This window comes from Giraffa tippelskirchi, chromosome 4 (genome assembly GCF_054371585.1).
Source record: "Giraffa tippelskirchi isolate mGirTip1 chromosome 4, T2T-mGirTip1v1.2.pri, whole genome shotgun sequence".
NCBI lineage: Eukaryota > Metazoa > Chordata > Mammalia > Artiodactyla > Giraffidae > Giraffa > Giraffa tippelskirchi.
The window spans coordinates 145,310,489-145,328,460 of record NC_137278.1 but is presented as its reverse complement, the minus strand read 5'-3'; the positions used below and the strand labels follow the sequence as shown (position 1 = coordinate 145,328,460).

At 35.9% G+C, this 17,972-nt stretch overlaps 1 protein-coding gene across 2 annotated transcripts in view; it reads right to left on the bottom strand.

Moving 5' to 3' along the window:
• Positions 1-550: 550 nt before the first annotated feature.
• The window catches only part of SAXO6 (stabilizer of axonemal microtubules 6), a 29,852-nt gene continuing 12,430 nt past the window's right edge, over positions 551-17,972 (bottom strand). The window contains exons 8-15 of one of the 2 annotated variants that reach the window (XM_081589838.1): positions 13,510-13,539; positions 13,000-13,175; positions 11,674-11,973; positions 10,789-10,901; positions 10,582-10,691; positions 4,488-4,740; positions 2,622-2,681; positions 551-1,390 (exon numbers count right to left, since the gene is read on the bottom strand). In XM_081589838.1, coding sequence (XP_081445964.1) covers positions 1,278-1,390; positions 2,622-2,681; positions 4,488-4,740; positions 10,582-10,691; positions 10,789-10,901; positions 11,674-11,973; positions 13,000-13,175; positions 13,510-13,539 — 1,155 coding nt within the window. In that variant the 3' untranslated portion in view covers positions 551-1,277. The remainder of the gene's footprint in view (positions 1,391-2,621; positions 2,682-4,487; positions 4,741-10,581; positions 10,692-10,788; positions 10,902-11,673; positions 11,974-12,999; positions 13,176-13,509; positions 13,540-17,972) is intronic. The other variant, XM_081589839.1, reaches the window with a different exon arrangement.

The following is a 17,972-nucleotide window of genomic DNA, read 5'->3' as shown; positions in this document are numbered from 1 at the left end:
AATGTAAGCAAATAGTTTGTGTGCCTACAGTTTATAACCTCACGATAACATAAGATCTTTAAGGCCCTTATTGTGAACCAGTGATTTGCAAAAGCACTCTTGACCAAATTAAGCACTTTAGAACAGACTATACACTTGTTTTCTAACCAGCAGGCATCAATATTCTGTGTATTATCTTCAGTAACTTCTATATTGCAAATATTTATGTATTATATTTTATGAAATCCATATTTTTTAGAAAGTTAAGCTTATCATGATTTGCAAGATAAAGAGTAAGACCACAGAACATGTCCTAAGAGTAAAGAAGTATAATCAAAAAGTTTGTGTCAAATTTTAAAAAAATGAGTCTGCCTTGGAAATTCTAGATTTTTTCCTATATTTGTGCAAAAGTATTGTGGACTCAGTTTTGCTGCATTTGGATAAATGCAAAAGAAGTATGATGTGCTTAAGCTGTTGTGAGTAAAATGTTTTTAAAAGATAATCATTTGTTCCATGTAATAACTCTCTAGCAAAGCCAAATGCTTGAAACGCTTGAAACAAACAGAACTGAAACAGTTGATCATTTTATTTCAAAATATCTGCAAAGTTTTAATTTTCCATTATACAAATTTTCCAAAATTCAGACATTATTCAAATGTAAGCCAAAGTCCTTATACAAACAGAATACACACAAAGATCAAAAATATACATATTCTCTCAGCAAACTTTGTTACATAAATAAGAAAAGTATATACAAAAGCTAATATTTTCAATCTAAAGTACAATTATTTTAACACTGTAACCACAAACAGAAGGTACTAAAATAAACACCGCAGCAAAAGTTAAAGGAACAACAAATTCATTTTATGACATCTACAATTGTAAAGACACATAAAGCCAATCTTCAGGTAATCTATACTTCACACTTAAATCTTAATTTTTACTTTACTTTATTCATATTTAAGAATATTCTCTGGATAGGGGAAATTCACAATTCTACCAGCTAGCCCTGACACTTTATACAAGTTAGAACATGTGAAGAACTATATAATCTATGTCTTTATACTTTGGGAACAGATGCAAAAAGAATCCTTCAAAAGTTAAAATTTCATGAACCTGTGTTAAAAATTTTCCAGTAGATTGAATTGAGTATTTAAAAAAAAAACAAACAAACAATTCTTTCTAAGTGGGAAAGCAAAAAATCCAGATACTTGAAGTCTTAACATAGTAAAGTAATAATGAAAAAGTATGCCAGTGGTCCCCCCAGATAAAAGCAATTCAACTAGGTGTCTGCCTAGTTATGTTTTGCCCCAGAAATTTTCCTTCCTTTTCTGAGCTCGTGCCAGAGTTTGAAAAGCCTGGAGACTAGAAGCTGCAGAGCGAGCAGAAATTTCAGATAATCTGTCCTCATCTGCAATGAAAGAATTGTATTCAGTGCAAAAAATCTCTTATAAAAATACTATGTTTTAAAACATCAAGAGAAAATTAAAAGCATCAAGCTCTATAATGTCAATATTGACTATCAGAAACACATGATCTATTAAAATATAAGATTAGTATTTTTAGGATTGTTCACAGTAATTTTCCAAGTTTATCATATTTAGAAATCAAACATTTCAATATTAAATGAGTATTCTGGTTTTTTCCTGAAATCCCACTATGTCATTACACAAACACATGGCCTGTGATTTTGGTATTACTTGGAAACAATTCATCATCATACTGTCTTGTCCTACTTTAAAAAGCACAGCTGTTTGAGCAAAAGAAACCTTCACATTTTAAAAACAAAATGTCATACCTTCACATGGTATCCACATCACATTTCTAAAGTAATTTCACTTAACATAGAAATGATGTCTGACTTTAATATGCTACCCTTCATTATTACCGAAATTCCTCATTCTGAGTAAGCAAATCAATTATCAAGTTATTTGTAAACACTGTTCTTCCATTAAAAAGAAAACAAGACAGAATTCAGTGTCCAGATACTGGCATTTCAAAACATAACAACTTGATTTCTAGCTCATTGAATTCTGAAAGAAGTCTCAAACTTGCTAAGAGGAAAGAAATCTTCAATGTATGTGGAGCCATAATACCTAAAGTATTCAAATTTACTTTCAAACTCAAAATTTATAAACAGTAACTTTATACTTCTTAGGTTGCATTAAAATAGTGATTTCAATTGTTCAACATCAAGAATTAAAAATTCCTCCTGCCACCATTAGAAGTAACCGAATTTTTCAGAATAAAAACTACACAAGAAAAACACTCATTTTCCCTAATCATGTATTTTTTGAAAATATACGGACATTTGAAGAAAATGATGGATGTAATGCTAGGCCGAATTCCTGAGCCACCAGCCAGTCAGGGTGGAAAACAGAGTACTGACCGTGGGTGTGATGCATCTCTTGCCATCCATTTGCTTTAAAACAGATTCTTCAAGGCTTAGTGCCTAGTTTACTCATGTATAAAATGGGGATAGTTTACTCCCTTCACAGAGTTTTAAGGATCTAATGAAAAGACATCCACGGAAGTACTCTGTAAACTATAAAGTGATAACCGAATGTAAAATCATTATACTATTATAAACTACTATCTAATTAAATATACTTTTATCTTGTGTTATTTGACTATTGAAATACCTTCATCATTAAAGGCTTCATGCTGAGGTAACTGGAAATTGTTCATCCTTGATTTTCCCACTTAAAAAAAAAAAATTAGAAATTATCCTTTAAAGCCACCCAACAATATATCTCACAGTCAACTTGAAGAGAAGGTAGATGTCAAAAAGTTTAATTTTATACCTTTAATAGAAATTCCTGCCAAAGGGCCATTCATTAATTCATAATATGCTTAGCAAATATGTAAACAAACAAGGGATAACTTCCTGGGATTCTTCTCAATGACAATACTAATCTAACTTAACAGAAATACAATAAGCTTCTATATAAGATGATAGTTGGACTATACACATCTACAAAAGCAATATAAACCTAGGACAAAGAAAATGGGAAACAAGAAAACAGAAACAAAAGTTTGAAAAGTGGAAAGCAAATGGAAGGCAGTGAGTGTGTGGTTATCATAGCCAATGGAGCTGAATCCTAAGGCAGCAGAGAAGGGAAACCAAGAAGCAATCGATTTGCTCCCCTGATGGCTGGGTGGTTGGGAGTACTGAGTACCACTGAAAGATGAAGTGAAGGGAAAACTGAATTAGGAATCTAACTGTCTGTCTACAAAATAGTCTACCGGATCTATCTTTAATTTTACACAGCAGGGTAACTGCCCATCTCCCAAAAGAGAAATTGAGGTCTTATTGCTAAAGAAGGTTTATCACAGCTACTTTGACTGAAAGACACCAGATTCAACTGGGGGGAAGGTGATACCATATTCCAAACAGGGGCATTATATATATGTATCATTTATCTCCTCAACCAGGTAAAACATGCCATCCATGAAATAATAACAGAATGCTTATATAAAAGGAATATGCAATGTTTAAAAAAAACTTAGAAATTGAAAATGTAGCAACATATTTTAAAACTCAAGTAGAAGATAAAAATTAGTAACCCTTTCAAATTAAAACAAAAAGACAGAGATGGAAAATATGACAGCCAGGATAAGAAAATAGCATCTTCAACATGTCCAACATCTGAAAAATAACAGTGCCAGAAGGGAGCAAGAGAGATTGGAGGGGAAGAAATTACTGACTAAATAACTTAAGAAAATTTCCCAGAACTGAGGAACATGACTTTTCAGATTGAAGAGCTCTACTGAGTACTAGAAAAATGAATGAAAAGGGACCCACCATAAAATTTCAGAGCACTGGGTATAAAGAGAAGATGCTAAGAGCTGTCAGGGAAAAAAAAAAAGTCACACACAAAAGATCAAAAATAAAAAGTTCATCAGATTTCTCAGCAATAATAATGGATGTCAAAAAAGAGCAGAGCAATAGCTAATAAAACTGAAGGAAAATATTTTACGACTTTGAATTCTATATCCAGGTAACATTTGGTAATATCTGAAGACATCTTTGGTTGTCATACCTGGGGAAGAGGTGCTATGGCATCTAAATGGGTTGCCTATACATTTTTGCAAAAGAATGTGAGAGACATCTCACACTTAGACAAAAGTGAACTTGGGTACAGCACAACTTAGTGTATCAAAGATGAGGTTTTTTTTCTATTTAAAGAAATCTACTATGGAAAAGACCCTAATGCTGGGAAGGGTTGGGGGCAGGAGGAGAAGGGGACGACAGAGGATGAGATGGTTGGATGGCATCACTGACTCGATGGACATGGGTTTGGGTAGACTCCGGGAGTTGGTGATGGACAGGGAGGCCTGGCGTGCTGCGATTCATGGGGTTGCAAAGAGTCGGACACGACTGAGCGACTGAACTGAACTGAACTATGTTAACTAAAACTAAATAACATGGTACACTTACAGCCTTTGTATCTATCAGTATAGCACTTTCATTTTAATAGAGAAAAAATTAAAAACTAAATAATTACCATTATGCTGGAATTCTGGATCTCTCAGGGAGCCCTGAATTCGACGAGAAGGATGCCAGTAGGATGGGGCGCAGGGTGGAGAAGCAGACTTCCCAGGCGTGTTAGGTGGGTATTCTGGCATTTTTGAAACTGGAAGAGTTGTCTCAACAAATTTGGGGATATTGGGTTCAGAATCTTCCCTCAAAGGCAAGGGATCAACTGTTTTAACACCAGCAGCTGGAGAAGTCAGGAGGGATACAGCACGACTTTCTTTCTAAATGACAAAAAAAAAAAAAAGGATATATGTGGCTACACATACAAAAATAAAACAAACATTTAGATACACAAATAACCATGAATGCAATAGGGAAAAATACGGGGAAAATTTATGAAACCTTCGTGTGGGGAAGATTTTATAAGACTAACAACCAATACAAAGATATTTAGCTAAATAAAAACAAAATGTAAATACTTTTTAAAAAAAAAGAAAAATGACAAACTTGGGGAAAATACACAACTTATTGGATTGACAGTGAATTACCATTGTTACATAAATATTTCTTTAAAAGTAGCAAGATAAACCTAATTTAAAGGTAAAATAAGGATATATATCAACAATTCATATACAAATTACAAATAGCAAACACATTCTATACCTCACTCATCAAATAATTTCAAAATACCAGTATTAATATAAGTACTAATTTTCCACTTAACAAATTACAAAAATAAATTTTAAGAAACAAACTAAAATACCCTGAGCTGACAAAGATGTAGAAAAACTGGCACTCTCATCAGTGTTACTGGTAGCACAACCTTACAGGGAAGCTGGCAAATCAAAAGCCTTAATACTGTGGTTCTTTGACCACAAAATTAATACTTAAGGAGTATTTACATAAAAAGAGGTAACAACAATAAGAACAAAAATGTAGGTAAAGGGTGGATGATTTCTTTACAGCATTTTTTCAAAACAAGAAAATTAAGATATAACAATAGGCATCTAGTTTTAAAAAATGTTTCAACAATAAGCATCTAGCCTTTAAAAAAAACTACAGTATAACTACAAATAGGAAAAGGAATACATCAAGGCTGTATATTATCACCCTGCTTATTTAACTTATATGCAGAGTACATCATGAGAAACGCTGGGCTGGATGAAGCACAAGCTGGAATCAAGATTCCTGGGAGAAATATCAATAACCTCAGATATGCAGATGACACCACCCTTATGGCAGAAAGTGAAGAAGAACTAAACAACCTCTTGATGAAAGTGAAAGAGGAGAGTGAAAATGTTGGCTTAAAGTTCAACGTTCAGAAAACTAAGATCATGGCATCTGGTCCCATCACTTCATGGCAAATAGATGGGGAAACAGTGGAAACAGTGTCAGACTTTATTTTTTGGGCTCCAAAATCACTGCTGATGGTGATTGCAGCCATGAAATTAAAAGACACTTACTCCTTGGAAGGAAGGTTATGACCAACCTAGATAGCATATTTAAAAGCAGAGACATTACTTTGCCAACAAAGGTCTGTCTAGTCAAGGCTATGGTTTTTCCAGTAGTCATGTATGGATGTGCGAGTTGGACGGTGAAGAAAGCTGAGTGCTGAAGAATTGATGCTTTTGAACTGTGGTGTTGGAGAAGACTCTTGAGAGTCCCTTGGACTGCAAGGAGATCCAACCAGTCCATCCTGAGTGAGATCAGTCCTGGGTGTTCACTGGAAGGACTGATGTTGAAGCTGAAACTCCAATACTTTGGCCACCTCATGCGAAGAGCTGACTCATTGGAAAAGACCCTAATGCTGGGTAGGATTGGGGGCAGGAGGAGAAGGGGACGACAGAGGATGAGACGGTTGGATGGCATCATTGACTAGATGGACATGGGTTTGGGTAGACTCTGAGAATTGGTGACGGACAGGGCGGCCTGGCGTGCTGCGATTCATGGGGTCGCAAAGAGTCGGACACGACTAAGCGACTGAACTGAGCTGAACTGAACTACAGATATCATATCACAATTAAAAATCAAATTATAAATTAATGACATGGGTGTACATTTATAATACATTGCTAGGTGAGAAGAAATATATTATGAAAACTTATCTACAATATAATAAACAAATACACTGTATATCTAAGTAACTCAAACTCAACAATGGATGTTTCTACAGTAGGTATGACTTTAACTTTTTTCGTTTGGTCAGTATTTTCTGTTTTTCCACAATGATTATGCATCACGAGGGTCAAAATCCCTGTATAACTTCACTTTTAGGATAATATAAACCAGTAAAATCAAATATAGCTCCAAATTTTCCTGATTATTCCTTGTAATTGTTGCCTTTAGTTATTAACTTCAAGTTTATCAATGCAATGTTCAAAACACTACTTTCTGATCTTAAGCATCATTTTCTGCAATTAGACGGCTTGGCTTATTGCTTCAAAGGGGAGATAGCCTGAGGTCTCACCCAAAAAAACAAATTTTTAAAAATCAAGATCTATTAATAAGATAAAAACACAAATCTTCCACTTGCTTCCCTTTTTAATTACGAAGATGTCTTATGAAAATTGATTTTTTTTCTTTTTGTACATATATATGCAGAATTTGGAATTTCTGTCAAATTGGTTTTATTATTGTTAAAACTTGAATTAAATCTGTAGAATACTTGTAGTACATGGGGTTCCCAGGTTTAATTTAACTGACTTCATGATGTGTTCTTGAACCTAAAAGCCTCCTTACTGGCCTCACTGCTTCTACTCTCCCCCAGTATGACGTGCTCTCCACTGAGTAGCCAGTGATTTTATTTATCAAGTGTACCAGAGATTTATATTTCTTTAATAGCTTGAAATCCTCCAAGAGCTTCCCACTGACATTAGAGTAACATCCCCACTCCTTACCCAGCCTCCCTTCCCACCTTCATTCCCCACCTCTCCTCCGCCTCCTTCCTCCAGGCTCCACAGGCCTTTTCACTCTCTGTGAAACTGTCACCGTTGTACATATGCCCTTGCTGTTCTTTCCATTTGGAAAACAATCTCTGGCCCACATCTCTGCACCGGGCACCTCCCTCATTAGCCAGGTCTTGTTAAGATGTCACCTCCTCAGAGGTGCCTGTTCTGATGACTCAAAAACAGTCTCACCCACCCCTTGGAGGTCGTCTGCAGTTTCATTTAATTCACAGCACTCACTACTATCTGAAATTCTTTTAAAAAAAAATCATTTGTCTATTCTGCCAATGAAAATGTAAGTTTCATGACGGCAGAGATTTTATCTTGATTACCAATGAATCCCCAGATCCTAACAGTGCTTGGCACATTGTAAGAGCACAGTAAATTGTGAACTGAATGAATGAAAATGAAACTCCCCATATTCCCCTCCAAAGATGGCTGTGGTGCAGAGTTCTCTTACTCGGTGCATGGCACTCTCCATCAATCCTGCTGGTTACGTCAGAAACCTAGGAGTCATTATCCAACCAAGAACCAGGCCTTGATGTTGTTCCCCTCACACAATTCTTTAATTTCACTCATGTCTGTGCCCACCTTCCTAGTCCAAGCTATCACAGCTCCTACCTGGACTATTGCAATGGGCCTTCAGAGGTATCCACAGTCGATTCTTGCCTTCCACAGTAGCCAGAAAGATCTTGCAAAACATGAATCAATCACAACACTCCCATACTTAAAATATTTCAATGCCTTTCTATTTTACTTGAGATGAAAGAAATTCTCAGTATTTCTCTCTTTTCCAACCTCATCTTGCATCTGCTTCCTGCCACACACAGGACTGGCTTTTGTTTCTTAAAACTCTATGTCCTTTCTCTCCACAAGACCCTGGCATATGCTATGCTTCTCCCCACTCTTTTTACCTAGTTAGCTCTTCTTCCTCTGTATCTCAGCTCAATTATGACTTCTTCAAAGAAGCATCCTTGACTTTCAAGAAGTTTCCTGATCTCCATTAGGGGGTCAATTTCTTCCATAATAGCATTATATACTTCTCTGAAACAATTACTAGTTTTAATTTTACTTTTTGGGGGGTGTGATTCTCACAGGACTGTAAGTTCAGTAAAATCATGTACCATGTATGAAAGTGAAAGTCACTCAGTCGTGTCGACTCTTTGCAACCCCATGAACTATAAAGTCCATAAAATTCTCCAGGCCAGAACACTGGAGTGGGTAGCCTTTTCCTTCTCCAGGGGATCTTCCCACCCCAGGGATCGAACCGAGGTCTCCTGTACTGCAGGCAGGTTCTTTACCAGCTGAGCCACCAGGGAAGCCCAAGAATACTGGAGTGGGTAGCCTATCCCTTCTCCAGTGGATCTTCCCGACCCAGGAATCAAACCGGGGTCTCCTGCATTGCAGGTGGATTCTTTAACAGCTGAGCTACATGGGAAGCCCAATGTACCATGTCTACTTTAGCTTATTATCAAAAGCACAGAATCTAGCATGTAAGTAAATGGATAAGAAACATCTGCTGAATGAAGTGAGCTAACAAACACTTGGGTTTTTAGTATCATTTATAAAATGTACAGATGGTACTTGACAAACCAATACCATGAAAATTCTACTCTCAAGTCTTATGAAACAGTGCTGTTTAAGGGTTAAAAATGTGGGCTCTGAGAAGAGACTACTTGGGGACAAATTCTGCTTCACTGTTCGGCAGCTGCATGACCTCAGTTTCACCTAAATGAGAATATTAACAATATTTACCTCACAGTCATTATGAAGACTGAACAAATTAATACATGTAAAGTACTTAGCACAGAGCCTAGAACATAGAAAGTGTTCAGTAAATGCTAGCTATTATGATCATCTCCATGTAACTTTCCCAAATTGCTGCTGCCCCATAATACTCCCACAATTCAAGGTATGTCATTAAAAGTTACCAGCAAAATATATTTCTGGATAGTATGATAGTAATTCTTGTTAACTCCTACGGTAAAAAAGATAGAATGGTATTAAACAATGGCAACTGAATGACAGGGATAATTTATTGATAACTGAATGCATTGCTAATTCAATTGCTAAATGAATTATTGATATTAATTTATTGATAATTCAATGACTTGGGATTTAATGTTATGATAGTAGCTTTTTTAAGAAAACAAAGGGGGGAAAATGATTGTGTATAGCAAATTTAATGACTCCTCTGCCTACCAGCAACCAAGGGGTAAACAATGGGAAAAAAAACAAATCTAGCTCCTGGTATGGCTACTATTATGATCCAAATGATTGTCACCTCTTTCCTGGATACTGTAACTGACTAACTAGTTTCAATTACTTGCTCTTGCACCTCTGTTGTCCATTTCCAATATAGTAGCCAGAGTGACCTTGGAAAAACCTAAGTCAAATCGTATCATTCCTCTGCTCCTCCAAAGACTGCATTTCATTCAGAATAAAATGCAAAGTCTTTGATATGACCACTAAGGCCATACACAATTTAATCTCTCATTATGCCTCTGACCTCACTGCCCATTCTACTCTCTCTCTTGCTCTCATCTCCAGCCATGCTGACTCCCTGCTTGTTCCTCAAGGAATCAGGCACCTTCTCAACTGGAGGACTTTGCACCTGCTGCTCTTTTTGTAAAACGCCTTCCTAGATATGCATATGGGTCAGTCCCTTACCTGCTTCAGATTCTGCTCAAATGCCACCCTCTCAGTGAGAACTTCCCTAGCCAATTTCCACTCACTTCCCCTGCTTTATCCTTCTCCTTAGCCCTTATCACTATCTAAAATACTGTGTATTACCTAATTATCCTGTTTACTGTTTCCCTCCTCCCCTAGAATGTGAGTTCAGTGAGGGCCAGGATTTCTACCTGCATCTTTCACTGCTACATCTCCAGTTAAATCAGTGCCTGGACAAAACTGCCAGAGTAGATGCACAATCAATAGTATTGTTTTTCTTCTCTCTTTCTCTGTTGTCATAACTGACAATATTTGAAAGTATGCAGTCAAAATACAATGGCACTACCCCCCAAAACAATTCAATGCCTTTGCCTTCTGAAAGGTTAATAACATCATTTCCACATATGACAGAATTTTCTAAAATCTGAACCTCTCATGTATTTATTGCATGTGACTAAAATTATCACTTCCTAAAGAGATGTTTTTCTCCAAAGTGTACATATTTACCTTCCTAAAGTCATTCTTCAAAGTTTCTAAGCCATCCTGAGAGGATATTCTTTTCCTCTGTTCTAGGACTGGAGGCTTCACTTTAGATGGAGACACTAAAACAGCACCACCTGGAAAAATATAGAAGATGCCACTGTTTCAATTTAAACTAAATTATCACATAGAGGAAGCAGGTGAAATAAGAACTCTATGGTGTCTGCCTATTACCAACAGCTGGAGTGGTAAGATCATGATGAGTCCTCTGGACTCCACCCAGTTCTCTCAGCTTTGGAGTAGGAAGCCTGCCTCCTTTCCCTGAAGACACAGAAGACGACTCCGACCTGCAAATTAAGACAATTATGAAACAAGTCCTCTAGAAAATATGACAAAAAAAATACTTTGCCATCATCATGCAATTAAAGTATAAACCTGTAAGAGAAGGCCATCTTGCTTCTGAAAAAATAAGAAACAAATACACATGCAGTTAAGAGAAACTGACTACTGGAAAAGAGGGGAGATCACTGCAAGTCAGCAACACACTGGAGAATTCTTCCCCTGAATCAGAGCCTAGGTTCCATTAGCTGCAAAAATCGTGAATGAATAATAAGGGGGTTGGACTATCGACAAAAAACACTATAACAAATGGTAGAGAACCACTTCCCAAAACAATTTGCATATAAATCAACAAAAATTAGCTATTTGCACAAATCACTTATTTTAACATTACAAAACTTCTTTCTTTTTCGGTATAACCATCTGATAGTAAAGAATATTAGTTATTTTTCCTTAAGTCATAAAGGAAGTCATTCTTTCAGAGATATCTAGCTAATCATATCTTGAAAATCATAATTAGCAAGATACAAATAAAAAGAACACTAACTACTTCCTCCCCAAGTAATTTAGTGTTCAATTCCCAATTAGTGGTGACTCAAATCTCTGAGTGAATCAAATTATATAAACCATATAGAAATGCCTATTTCATGACATTAAAGTAAAACCGGCTTATTAGTCATGAAACCAAAAATGTAAACCACTATCATTAGTGACAAAATGAAATACTTATTATCTGTGAACAATAATGCATCTACATACTGATCAATTTAAAACACTTACTCTTCTTTTATCTTGTCTGCTTTAGATTTTTCCTGTACTTCTAACTTCTCCAGCTCTTCCACATTAACCTGCTTGTCCCTTTTCTCCTCTTCCTCCTCCTCCTCCTCTCTTGGTTGTTTCTGTATGTCTTCAGTGGTGTCCTCAGCATCCCAAGCCAGACGCCTTCTAACAGGTATGGGAGTATTTGACACACCCAATTTCTCTGTGGTAGTTTTCTGGGGCTGTTCTTCCAAGATAGGTCTTTTTTCTTCTAGCTGTGTAGAAGGACATTTCTGCAAAGTCTTATGGATTGTAGGATCTCTGCATAACAAAATAAGTTTTATTTTAAATTTAGTAGCTTGAGGTTTCTAGTTGATACTTATTAAGTCCATCATTCCCTTCCATGATCCACAACTATGTTTCCCACTGATATTGCTTTGCCCAGATATTGAAGAAAAAAATCAAACTAAGAGTTCATTTTATAGAAGTTAAAGTTATAATCTTTAAAATACTCCAAAATAAATTTATGTCCTTTTACTCCTACCATCACACATATATGTCTGTACTACTGCTGACAAAACTCCTATGTATCTCTCAATTGATAATTGCATACATAAACTAGGACCCCCTAAATGGTTTAACTTGTTCAGTTACTCAATTAGGGTTTGTGCACAAACTCATGTGTACTTACAGATCAAATAAGCTAATTCAAATTTTGTATTTTAGATTAGGTTAATCTTTTTGAGTCACTGTTAAAGAACAAATTTTGTGGACTTTTAAAATCAGATGTCACATAGTTAGAATTTATAGTTCAATTTGGTATGTATATCATACTAACTCTATGAAAACAGAAAACTATTTTATTTGATACAAATCAATGTGCTATTCCTCTTAATAGTTTGTGTTCACTTTATAACCTAAAATAGAAGAGAACTGTTCCACAGAATCAGCGCCAAAGTTCCATATTAATCACAAAAATCCATTAATGAATGATAATGGATATGTACTAATAGCTAATATTCAAGTTTTTATTATCATTGTCTTTTTGTTTTACTTTTTAAAGTTTTATGTGTATGCTAGTCATCCCCATTTTACTCTTAATTGCTAACAAGGAATATGATAAAATCCAAACTTCCAGATTTAAATTATGCATTATTTTTACACAGGTGTGTAAAGCAAGTATGTATAGCTTTACTTTTCACAAAAAATAAACTAAAAGTAATAAGTGGCTGATATATTTCCATTTGACTGTACAAGTTTTGAGTCTTCATATCATTTTCCTACGTAATTCAATGATACACATTACTCTGTAACATACTTTTCCACCATCCACTAAGAACATCTCACCCAGCAAGATCTAGCGCTCTGATGTTGCTGCTAATGGTTCCTTCTGAGCTCGTGGTTGAGGATACATCCCAACAGCGGTTGTTTTCAGACAGAATCTGATTCAGATGGTCCCGAGAAAAATGGGTTCCCTGAACTCGTTTCCTATAAAACTCAGCCTTCTCTCGGAGTTCTTTAACCTATTCAAGAGAATTGAGATACCATGTATTATTTTAAATGCTCGTTGCAAATACCACCAAGTAGCATATCCAAGACACTACACAAATATAGCCAGAGACCAAGGAGAAAGAAAGGCAAAAATAGCAACATACATTCATAAGACTATGTGCATTTTTAAGCAGAAATTAAAATAGTCAAGCTTAAGCACAATGCAATTATTTTATTTCAGGCCAGCAGGCAGGGAGAAATTTGCAGCAGCTAAGAAAAACACTGACACCTACTTCTTTCTTCAACTGAAATTACACAAGTACTCTATGCATTATTACAATTTTTAAAAACATGAAAGCGACCAACCTCCGCATACCACATGGCATTTAGAGAAGCCTAGGGGAGGAATACAGAAACATACTTAATGACAGGTTAATGCCATAAGTGAATATTAATGGGAATCACTGAAATATCTTACTATTCTTCCTTCTAAATATATACCAAAACTTGTCAATCAATATTTTTTATAGTACTTCTAACATTTAATTTGCTAATCAATATACCTTAACATTGCCTTGAAAACCAACAACATTCTTGTATGAGTGGAATGCTGTCCACAAGGTAACCTAATGACTATTTCCCCACCTCTGGATGAGTACTGACATGCCAGAAAGCCCTAGCCTCAGTCTTTACTTCTTGCCTTATGTACAGCTGCTAGTACCACAGAAGCGCCACTGAGACAGTCTCATGACTTCCCTCTCCAAATTCCTCAACATTCCCTTGTAATCAACCAAATTAGTATTAAACACATAATTTAAAAGACTATCACAATAATAGATGTAATAAATTCAACAAAGTAACAAGATACCCCCAAAAATATTCTGATGAACTATATATGAGGTGACTCACATATTAATTCCCTCATATGCAAATAATATACTTTCACATGAAAAGGAGTCTGTTATATTCACTGAAACTCTTTCATTTTATACATTATACTGCCACCTTCTGGCTTCCTTAAATACAATTCCACAATGTAAAAAAACTAAAATTGTTAGTTTTTGCAGATTAAAATTGTTTTCAATAATTTGTTTGACTTATTCTCAAAAAAACTGTGTAATTTTTTCCTATCATAAAGACAGAGTATTAGCCTGAAAAGGCTATCTGGATACTATCTGCTAAAGCTGCTCTTCTCTCACCTGAAGACAAAAAAAGCATATAATGAAATTAGCACTGTGAAAGCAACTGGAGAAACATATCCTCAGCTCCTTAAGGATACTACTGATGCAGAAGGAGGCAAGTGCTACATCTAATGAATCAGCCAAAGCAAAGGACAGCACCTGCCAGGGCAAAAAACCCCCACAAAATCCCAATAGAATCTTGTTGCTCTAATGAACCAAACCTGAAACATTCCCAAAGAATAATTCAAAATATTGTTTTCTTCACTGTCAAAAAAAAATTGAGCCATATTCATTTACCATTTTTTTTTAACTTACAGAAAATTACTAGTTAAGGGTTTTTTTTCATTTAACAGGTAGAATTGAGACACATGGATTGAGTCTGAACTCATAATCAGGGTATTCTGAATGTACAGGGACCTTGTAATAAAGTGCCTTGATAGAATCCAGATTTTACTTCTAATAAGTCCCTGCATGCTTCAAATGTATCATGGTCACCCCATCATCTGAATGATAAAATCTTCACATCTTAGGATCACTTCCTCCTCTGCTCTCTCAAAGCTCTTCGTGCATATCCTCATTAGTACTTATTTCATTTTTCTGGAATTATTGCTTGTGTCATTCTCCCCTATTAACCTACAAATCCCTTGAGGTAAGGAAGAATGTAGCCTTTCAACACTGAGTCCACAACCTGTCCTGAGTGTAGACTAAGTGCTAGGCCTGAGCTACACGGCTGGTAGCAAAGCCAAGCAAGAAGAGTGAACTCACAATCTGGTAGAGGAGGCCGACTTCCTCCTATATGGTAAATCATTATCATAACACTGGTATGATCTATGCCATAACAAACAAATGAGATATAAACTGATGGAGGGTTTCAAAAGGGGGTCCTACCAGTCCTGTGCTGAGTGAGGGTTGAGCAAGAAGGAGCCACGGAGAAGGCTGTGTTCTATCCATGGGGGAGGACATCACTGATTGATGAAGGACAGGATGGACAAGCATCCCCTCCATGTACACAGTGACCCAGTTTTATTTGACACTGATTCTTTTTAAAGAAGGGAGTGGAGATACAGAAATTCTGTAAAAACTTTATTTAGCTTTGTCTGTTACTGACATTTAAAACCCAATGCTTTAAATTGACTTTATCAGCAATCTTTGTTAATAATCTTCATGCTAATGTTGCGATATTTTGCAAATACATAATTTTAAACTTTTGCAATCCTAAACTAATATGAAAAAATAGGAGGCTGATATTTTCAAAGTAAGGTGTTTGTTCCACTAGAAAGCGTAAAAAAATCAATGGCTTGAACTCAGTGTTAAAAACAATCTCCACAGCCAAAAACCAGAGTCACTAAAAAAGATATGAATAAACCATGCCAAACAATTAAAGCAATATACACACCCCTTCCCAGGTAAGTAATACAATCAGATTACATGACATAAATGCTATAAATAAAATGTCTCCCTTTCTGAATTTCTCTTTCTAAATTAAGAACACAACTAAATTTGTTTAAAATTTAAATGTAAAAATTCAAACTCAGAAAATTGGGGAATAAAATACTTCTTTTTCCCAAAAGTCATCCCCTGAAAATGAAGTCATCTTATACCTAAAAGTCTGTCAAATTATAGAACGTCTCTCAAAAGTGGCACTTCATCTTGAAACAAAGTCCAATGTGTGGAAGCACATTAGAAAAAAATGATCTCAACCAATGTAGTTGGGATGATTAGAAGACTACCTAAAAATCAAGGAAAAAAAGGCATTTAACACAGATCAGTAGTTAATCTGAGGATGGGACTTAACAATTGCAATTGTTGGTTATTATTAAAAAACAACCCTTGAAAAAAGAAAAAAAAAAAAAAAAACCCTTGAAGTGAGCATTTTAAAGAGGAATGGTGTCACTGGTTATAGTTTGGAGGTAACAAACAACTACTGGACCAAAAAAATCAACTACCTTGATGTTATGTGAATATGAACTTGGGACTTGGTTTAAGACACCTAGTGACTAGATTATTTATAGATTCAAAAAGTACATATCTCAAAGAAGAAAGAGGGAAATGAAGATGACACATGGACTAGAAAACCATAAAATGACTTCAAGTGAGTTAATACTCAAATAGTAAAGTCACTGATGTCCAAGTGCATTTGAAGAGTGTGAATAATATTCCATGAAATGTTAGGAGTAGGATAATGAGAGTATACCTTAATTGTTGGTACATCAAAAGCAGCCACATAAAGTATCTTCCAGGGAAAAAAATGTATATAAGATTTAAGTAAAATATTAAATGTCTATGACCTGGTCAACTAAAACTGTTATCACCATCAGTGATCACTAATCTCATAACTAAAAATTCTTATTCTTTTCTAACTCCAATTTGCTTTTTGAATGATTTTGACCATGAAGTTAAGGCAAATTATTCTAATAATTTAAACACATTCAACCACCAGTAGTAATTAACAAACCAAATGCCCAAGAAAAGTCACATTACCATAGGAATGTTAAAGAGAGAAATCTTACATAGGAAATCTTAAAGATCTTAAATTAACAACAAAAACAAAAATGTCCTCTTCCATGAGGGCAAGAATAAGGATTGTTACCTTATCATGACTTCGGTAACAATCCTTGGAGTCCATTAAATGTTTACATCTAAACCTTAACTACGCTAAAGACTTTGACTGTGTGGATCACAACAAATTGTGGAAAATTCTTAAAGAGATAGGAATACCAGACCACCTTAACTGCCTCCTGAGAAATCTGTATGCAGGTCAAGAAGCAACAGTTAGAGCTGGAAATGGAACAACAGACTGGTTCCAAATTGGGAAAGGAGTACGTCAAGGCTATATATTGTCACCCTGTTTATTTAACTTATATGCAGAGTACATCATGAGAAATGCTGGACTGGATGAAGCACAAGCTGGAATCAAGACTGCCAGGAGAAACATCAATAACCTCAGATATGCAGATGAAACCACCCTTATGGCAGAAAGCGAAGAAGAACTAAAGAGCCTCTTGATGAAAGTGAAAGAGGAGAGTGAAAAAGTTGGCTTAAAGCTCAACATTCAGAAAACTAAGATCATGGCATCTGGTCCCATCACTTCATGGCAAATAGATGGGGAAACAGTGGAAACAGTGACAGGCTCCAAAATCACTGCAGATTGTGACTGCAGCCATGAAATTAAAAGGTGCTTGCTCCTTGGAAGAAAAGTTATGACCAACCTAGACAGCATATTAATAAGCAGAGACATTACTCTGTCAACAAAGGTCCGTGTAGTCAAAGCTAAGGTTTTTCCAGTAGTCATGTATGGATGTGCAAGTTCGACCATAAAGAAATCTGAGTGCCAAAGAATTGATGCTTTTGAACTGTGGTGTTGGAGAAGACTTTTGAGAGTCCCTCAGACTGCAAGGAGATCCAACCAGTCAATCCTAAAGGAGATCAGTCCTGAATATTCACTGGAAGGACCAAATGTGAAACTGAAACTGCAATACTCTGGCCACCTGATGCGAAGAACTGACTTATTGGAAAAGACCCTGATGCTGGGAAAGATTGAAGGTGGGAGGTGAAGCAAACGACAGAGGATGAGAAGGTTGGATGGTATCACTGATTCAGTGCACATGAGTTTGAGTAAGCTCCAGGAGTTGGTGATGGACAGGGAAG